At 41.0% G+C, this 8,352-nt stretch overlaps 1 protein-coding gene across 1 annotated transcript; it reads right to left on the bottom strand.

Annotated features, from left to right (window-relative positions):
* Positions 1-5,063: 5,063 nt before the first annotated feature.
* Positions 5,064-7,795, bottom strand: LOC141619698 (uncharacterized). The gene is made up of 4 exons (XM_074436719.1): positions 7,453-7,795; positions 7,194-7,354; positions 5,797-6,817; positions 5,064-5,373 (listed from the first exon to the last, which is right to left on the bottom strand). Exons 1-4 carry the CDS (start codon positions 7,555-7,557, stop codon positions 5,278-5,280), a joined length of 1,383 nt encoding a protein of 460 aa, XP_074292820.1. The 5' UTR covers positions 7,558-7,795; the 3' UTR covers positions 5,064-5,277.
* Positions 7,796-8,352: the final 557 nt, after the last annotated feature.

Here is an 8,352-nt window from a genome sequence, read left to right as displayed (position 1 = left end):
GCTTTATCTGACCCGAGGAACTTTCTATGTGATTTCGAGAGTCTTTTGTTCCGGGACCCCGGAATCCCGAAAAACCGTGTATTATACACTTCAATTTCAGCCGTTCGGAAGGTCGTACCGGACCCTGTTTCTTTTTCACCCTGTTTTTCAATCACGCGTCCGAGCTCATTTCAGAAATCAACCTGTTCGATTTCAGCCTCAAATAACGAGCTTTAACACATTTTTCACGATAATCCGAGTTTCGTCGAATGCTGGTTTGTGGCACACCGGAACCCCCAAATGTCTTCCGTTGGTGCTCAAACTTTGCGTGGCCTCTTTATCTGACCCGAGGAACTTTCTATGTGATTTCCGGAGAAATTTGTTCCGGGACCCCGTAATCCCGAAAAACCGTGTATTATACACTTCAATTTCAGCCGTTCGGAAGGTCGTACCGGACCCTGTTTCTTTTTCTCCCTGTTTTTCAATCACGCGTCCGAGCTCATTTCAGGAATCAACCTGTTCGATTTCAGCCTCAAATAACGAGCTTTAACACATTTTTCGCGATAATCTTATTTTCGGCGAATGCTGGTTTCTGGGACACCGGCACCCCCAAATTTCTTCCGTTGGTGCTAAAACTTTGCGTGGCCACTTTATCTGACCCCAGGAACTTTCTATGCGATTTCCGGAGAATTTAGTTCCGGGACCCCGGAATCCCGAAAAACCGTGTATTATACACTTCAATTTCTTCATTGCTCGGGAGGTCGACTGACCCGGTTTCTTTGTCTCCTGTTTTTCAATCACGCGTCCTACCTCATTTCAGAGTTAACTGTTCGATTTCACCTCAAATAACCAGCTTTTAACGCATTTTTCACGATAATCCGAGTTTCGCGAATCTTTGGTTTTTGGCACACCGCACCCCAAATGTCTTCCGTTGGTGCTCAAATTTTGCGTGGCCGCTTTATCTGACCGAGGAACTTTCTATGTGATTTCCGAGAATTTTGTTCCAGACCCCGGAATCCCGATAAACCGTGTATATTATACACTTCAATTTCAAATTTATTCGGAAGGTCGTACCGGACCCTGTTTCTTTTTCCCCTTGTTTTTCAATCACGCGTCCGAGCTCATTTCCGGAATTAACCTTTTCAATTTCACCCACAAATAACGAGCTTTAACACATTTTTCACGATAATCCGAGTTTCGGCGAATGCTGGTTTGTGGCACACCGACACCCCCAAATGTCTTCCGTTGGTGCTCAAACTTTGCGTGACCGCTTTATCTGACCCGAGGAACTTTCTATGTGATTTCCAGAGTCTTTTGCTCCAGGACCCCGGAATCCCGAAAAACCGTGTATTATACACTTCAATTCCAGCCGTTCGGAAGGTCGTACCGGACCCTGTTTCTTTTTCACCCTGTTTTTCAATCACGCGTCCGAGCTCATTTCCGGAATTAACCTGTTCGATTTCAGCCTCAAATAACGAGCTTTAACGCATTTTTCACGATAATTCGAGTTTCGGCGAATGCTGGTTTCTGGCACACCGGCACCCACAAATGTCTTCCGTTGGTGCTCAAACTTTGCGTGGCCGCTTTATCTGACCCGAGGAACGTTCTAGGCGATTTCCAGAGATTTTCGTTCCGGGACCTCGGAATCTCGAAAACCGTGTATTACACACTTCAATTTCAGCCGTTCGGAAGGTCGTACCGCACCCTGTTTCTTTTTCACCCTGTATTTCTATCACGCGTCCGAGCTCATTTCAGGAATCAACCCGTTCTATTTCAGCCTCAAATAACGAGCTTTAACACATTTTTCACGATAATCCGAGTTTCGGCGAATGCTGGTTTGTGGCACACCGGCACCCCCAAATGTCTTCCGTTGGTGCTCAAACTTTGCGTGGCCGCTTTATCTGACCCGAAGAACTTTCTATGTGATTGCCGGAGAATTTTGTTCCGGGACCCCGTAATCCCGAAAAACCGTGTATTATATACACTTCAATTTCAGCCGTTCGGAATGTCGTACCGGACCCTGTTTCTTTTTCTCCCTGTTTTTCAATCACGCGTCCGAGCTCATTTCAGGAAACAACCTGTTCGATTTCAGCCTCAAATAACGAGCTTTAACACATTTTTCACGATAATCCGAGTTTCGGCGAATGCTGGTTTCTGGCACACCGGCACCCCCAAATTTCTTTCGTTGGTGCTCAAACTTTGTGTGGCCGCTTTATCTGACCCGAGGAACTTTCTATGTTATTTCCGGAGAATTTTGTTCCGGGACCCTGGAATCCCAAAAAACTGTGTATTATATCAATTTCACTGTCGGAAGGTCGTGGACCCCTGTTTCTTTTTCTCCTGTTTTTCAATGACGCGTCCGAGCTCATTTCGGGGAATCACTGCTTCGATTTCAGCCTCAAATAACGAGTTTTAACACATTTTTCACGATAATTCGAGTTTCGGCGAATGCTGGTTTGTGGCACACCGACACCCCCAAATGTCTTTCGTTGGTGCTCAAACTTTGCGTTGCCGCTTTATCTGACCCGAGGAACTTTCTATGTGATTTCCGGAGAATTTTGTTCCAGGACCCCGGAATCTCGAAAAACCGTGTATTTATATACTTCAATTTCAGCCGTTCGGAAGGTCGTACCGGACCCTGTTTCTTTTTCTCCTGTTTTTCAATCACGCGTCCGAGCTCATTTCAGGAATTAACCTGTTCGATTTCACCTCAAATAACGAGCTTTAACACATTTTTCACGATAATCCGAGTTTAAGTGAATGCTGGTTTGTGGCACACCGGCACCCCCAAATGTCTTCCGTTGGTGCTCAAACTTTGCGTGGCCGCTTTATCTGACCCGAGGAACTTTCTATGTGATTTCCGGAGAATTTTGTTCCAGGACCCCGGAATCCCGAAAAACCGTCTATTTATACACTTTAATTTCAGCCGTTCGAAGGTCGTACCGGACCCTGTTTCTTTTTCTCCCTGTTTTTCAATCACGCGTCCGAGCTCATTTCAAGAATAAACCTGTTCGATTTCAGCCTCAAATAACGAGCTTTAACACGTTTTTCACCATAATCTGAGTTTCGGCGAATCTTGATTTCTGGCACACCGGCACCCCAAATGTCTTCCGTTGGTGCTCAAACTTTGCATGGCCGCTTTATCTGACCCGAAGAACTTTCTATGAGATTTCCGGAGAATTTTGTTCCGGGACCCCGGAATCCCGAAAAACCGTGTATTATATACCCACTTCAATTTCAGCCGTTCGGAAGGTCGTACCAGACCGTGTTTCATTTTCTCCCTGTTTTTCAGTCACGCGTTCGAGCTCATTTCAGGAATCAACCTGTTCGATTTCAGCCTCAAATAACGAGCTTTAACACATTTTTCACGATAATCCGAGTTTCGGCGAATGCTGGTTTGTGGCACACCGGCATCCCCAAATGTCCTCCGTTTGTGCTCAAACTTTGTGTGGCCGCTTTATCTGACTCGAGGAACTTTCTATGTGATTTCCGGAGAATTTTGCTCCGGGACCCCGGAATCCCGAAAAACCGTGTATTATACACTTCAATTTCAGCCGTTCGGAAGGTCGTACCGGACCCTGTTTCTTTTTCTCCCTGTTTTTCAATCACGCGTCCGAGCTCATTTTAGGAATTAACCTATTCGATGAGAGGGCCTAGGGACAAGATGCCATCTTGTACCAATTACAGTACATTGAGAGGGCCTAGGGACAAGATGTCATACCTTGTTTGTTTCAAATTGCTCTAATTCTTCTTGCATTGCCTTAACCCAATATGTATCTTCGATAGCCATAGTGAAATGAGTGGGTTCTATTTGTGAGAGGAATGCATCGAACGCACAGAAGTTTTGGAACGATGATTGGGTTTGATTCCAGAACTTAGGTCACTGGTTAGGTTTGAAAGAGGGTGAGAACTTTGATATTTCCATTTTTTCGGAACAAGAGTGTTTGAGGCTTCATTTAGTTCTGATGTCACAGTGGATGTCACTGCTGCATCAGGGTTATTTTGTGAGGGTGAGTTGGGGGCAATTTCTGTTTGAGAAAGTTGCTCACTTGCTTCTTCATTTGTTTCTGTTTGAGCAGGTTGTTCACCTACAACCTCATTCCCCCTGGATGAACTAGCCCCGTCGTCTTGAGATGAGGGAGGATTAGTTCCCCTAAATTTTGGCCAGCTTCATCATGCAACAGTGGCTCCAACTGTTGCTCAGCCTCTTCATCTACTTGGTCCATATCGTGACGTATCATCCCAATCTCGAAATTATCACCCTCTTCAAATTTTGAGAAGTAACAAACGACATTTGAGGGTGCCAGTATGCAATAAACCAAAGTTCGGCGAAAATTGGATAATCATTAAAATGGAATACATGTTATTTGGGGCTGAAATCGAATAGAGTAATCCTTGACGTGACCCTTAACACGTGGTAGGAAAACTGGGATAAAAAAGAAACGTGACCTGGTATGACCTCCCGAACTTCTCAATTGAAGTGTATAAAATACACGAGTTTCGGGATTTCAGTGTCTCGGAACAAATATGTCCGAAAATTGCACGGATGGCTTCTCGGGTCAGATAAAGCGGCTCACATATTTTGAGGAGTATAAGGATAACAAAGGGATCATATGGTCTGAAATACAGACATCGCGAGATCTCGGGGGAACTTTTCGAGCTATGTCGTATATAAGAAACCAACTGTATAAACTATAAACTACATTTTAAGTCGCATGAAAAGATTCTGAACGAGAGTCATTTTAGAGAATAGTGGTTCATTAATAGGGTTTAGCCAGATAATTTCACCAGTTTTAAAATCCCATTGAAAATTTTCGATCATGAAGGTATAAAAACGCTTTTTGGCCAACTGGGTCCGGAATACAAAATCTCGAAAATTACTCCGCAAACTCTATACCATAGAAAATTAGAGGCTTAAGGTGCTTTTTGAGCAATGTCGTAAATAGATGAAACCGGCTATATACATCAGAGGGTTCTAATTAACGATAGTCATTTTAGAGATATTATGGAGGTTTTCGAGCAATTTCATGAGTATAGGAAGATTATCGAAAACTTTCAATTATGAAGGTTTTTGCTATATAAAATAAAAAAAACTATGAAAAAGTAAAAACTAAAAAGCCACAACAATATAAATGTCATTACAACCCAGAAACAAATCAAATACCACACAATTAAATTACATACATAAACACACAAGATATTCATTCCCACAAGAACAAATAAATAAATAAAAGAATGTATGGGGAAATAAGAATAGTGTAAGTTTTTTTGTATAGTTGAGTTTTCCCCAGTCACAGTTCACACTGCAAACACTCCCTCAGAATTTGCTTCCTTTTCAAGTGCTTTTTCCAGCCTTGCTTCAAATGGTGTAGAATCCCAAATTACCTCAGCACTCTGCAATAATCAATTCACAATTGTATCAATATTACCAAAAAAAAATAACCCAATATCAATCAGCCCGACCCTAATCCACCATAACTACCCGAAAATCGCCTGAAACTACTCAAGAATCTAGGATTGGTAATTTGAAACAAAAATATTGACAGGACAGTTTAAAAGACCCGAATGACTCGCTTGTCAAGTCTAAACTGTTAGTAATAAGTAAGGCTAGACCTGGCAAAAATGGCTCAGACCCAAATGATCCGACCCAAAAATGGCCCAAAACCCAAATTGACCCGACCCGAGGTGACCCAACCCGAAAAGACCTAACCAAGCGTTAGTAATAATAAGTAAGTAAGGCCAGATCAGTTTAAATGACCCGAATGACTCGCTTGCTAGGTCTACACTGTTAGTAATAATTAAGGATCTATTACTAACCTCTCTATATCTGCTTTTGGTGCTTTTGACACTTGACCCTCCAGAATCAGTAGTCTGTCCAGTACGACTCCAGTAGCTTCCAACACTACCAATGATAGGCATATCATCCGGGCTGCGACCAGGCGACTTTTTTGGCGTTGAAGAAGCCGACATCTGCCTGATTTCCTCCACAGTCAAAGCTCCCAATATAGGCCTATCCTCAAACTTATTAGGTGTAACAACTGTAACTGGTTTTTTCCTGTCAGACTGAGAATTCCCATTCCCATTCCCATTCCCAACTGAAACTGAACTATTTCTACTGTCACTTCTCTGAAACCCGTCTTTTTCCGACCCCACCAGCCACGTCGACAGACTCGTATCCACTGCTATCTCCTTCTTACCCTGCAACATCTCATTTTTTACAGGAAAGCTGAAATCTTGGACAGAATTAACATTCTCCTTCGTCGGTTCATCTTTCGACATTACCCTTCTTGACCTAGCCTTAATATCCTTCCACTGAGTAAGATTCTCAACCGGGTTCAACACAGAATCGACATACTTTCCTCGATCAAACCGACATTCTGAAACATTTACATCAACATTTTTAACCTGCAGTGGACTATTAACCTCCTTATCCCCTCCTACAGTCCCTAACTTATGCTTCCTGGAATCTAATGACAGTGAAAACAATGATTCAGACGACTGTTCGTCTTTAACTCCGTCATCATTATCTTCATCCTCTTCGTCGTAATCATCAGCATCTTCATACTCATCATCAGATGATAAAATGTCATCAAATTCATCATCACTATCCCTAGAATTTTGGTATCTATGATTAACTGGATAAGAGAAGAGACTAGATGAACTTGAATCAGATCCACATTCACATACAGTAACTTGTTTTTCACCATTTTTTCTGTTTTCTTCATTAATTTCTTCGATTTCTTCTTCGTCTTTTGTCAAATTCTCGTAAAATTTGACATTTAAATCAAAAGTCACTTTCTTTCTTCCACTCCTGTTTGATTTCTCATTCTTCTCATCTCTATTTACACAATCATCGAAATTCACAATTAAAATGATGAACATATTAAATATTACTATTTCCGTCTCAATCATTTGTTTACCTTCAATTAAAATACCCTCGCAAATAATATACGGAGTAAATGGTAAATAAATGATTGGGACAGAGAGGTATTAATTTATTATTATTTCCAAGATTGAATAAAAGTCTACCACGAATACTTGTATAAAACGGTTTTAAATAATTAAAATTATGTATCAATCGACAGAAAAAATACCCTATACGAGCTATTTTTAGTAACTTACGTGTCCTTGTTATGCGGTTTTACACAAATTTAGCGTGAAACGATTTAAACGGATTTATAAAATTTCTGAAAAATATGAAAAAAAAAGCTTACATTGAATTATGCAATATATTAATGGCATTCTCAGCATTCTCTTCTCCTTCTTGTCCTTGTTCTTGTTGTTCTTGTTTTTCGTCTTTCGAATCCGGTTCTTCTTGTTCTTGTTGAATCAACTGAGGTACTTTGAAGTCTTCAACAGACTGATAATTCTGAAGCTGTGAAACCAAGAAAATCAATCAATAATTATAATTTATAAATAATTGAAACCCGAAAAAGAAAGAAACTTTAAAGAAGGAATTAAAATGAAGTTTACATGATGAAGAAGGGAAGGATGGTGCTGACAAGGCTTAAGAGATCGTCTTCTACGACGACGGCGAGACGGATTACAATTACTAAAACAAGTTGTGAAACACCCCATCGATCGACAATAGTGAATAATCCCCTCGAGTTTTGATAATGTTGTCACTGTAGAATGGGGTAGAAGGGCAAAATGGTCAAAATAGAAGGGACATTGGTAATTTGGTACGAGGTTTGGGATTTAGAGAGGGAAAGAGACGTTATGGAGGGAGAGAAGGTAGGGGATAAAGAGAGGTTTTTGTGAGGGTAAAATGGGAAGTTTTGAGGAATGGAAGAATATTACCGTTAGAAGAGTAGCGGGTTAGCGGCTATTGAGCCGTTGGGAAGCATAAATTTGCACTTTTAGCTTTGGTGGGTACTAAACTACTAATGGGTAATGATTGTATGATATATGTGTTGGGCTTTGGTGCGGTACTGCGGTGTGTGTGTAAGAGCAAATACTCGTGCAATAAGATCGGGACGAAGGTGTCCGTCTTAATATTAAAACGAATTAAATATTATTTTACATTGATATATAGAATGTATTATGTTTTTGTCTTATTCCTCCAACGTGTGTATATTTGACCTGTTTTAAGCTTAAGAATGATATACTAAATTCTCTGATTCGTTTGTTTACCATTTATACCCGACTTAAATGAGGATTTGCCTTTTTAGACTTACTCAGGAACTACTTTAAAAGCACGGACACTCCTTTCAACTAGCGTTTTTGTGTCCCACATCATATTCGACACCAACGACACGCGTAAAACATGAGACAGAATGTTTTGGACATGGATAAAAACGTATCCAGTTTTAATTTATTTGTACACGGTCTGACGCTGTGTCTTGACTTGTTTTCACTCACATGGTTTTGAAT

Source organism: Silene latifolia, chromosome X (genome assembly GCF_048544455.1).
Source record: "Silene latifolia isolate original U9 population chromosome X, ASM4854445v1, whole genome shotgun sequence".
NCBI classification, from domain to species: domain Eukaryota; kingdom Viridiplantae; phylum Streptophyta; class Magnoliopsida; order Caryophyllales; family Caryophyllaceae; genus Silene; species Silene latifolia.
This window is presented reverse-complemented; position numbering and strand designations above follow the sequence as displayed.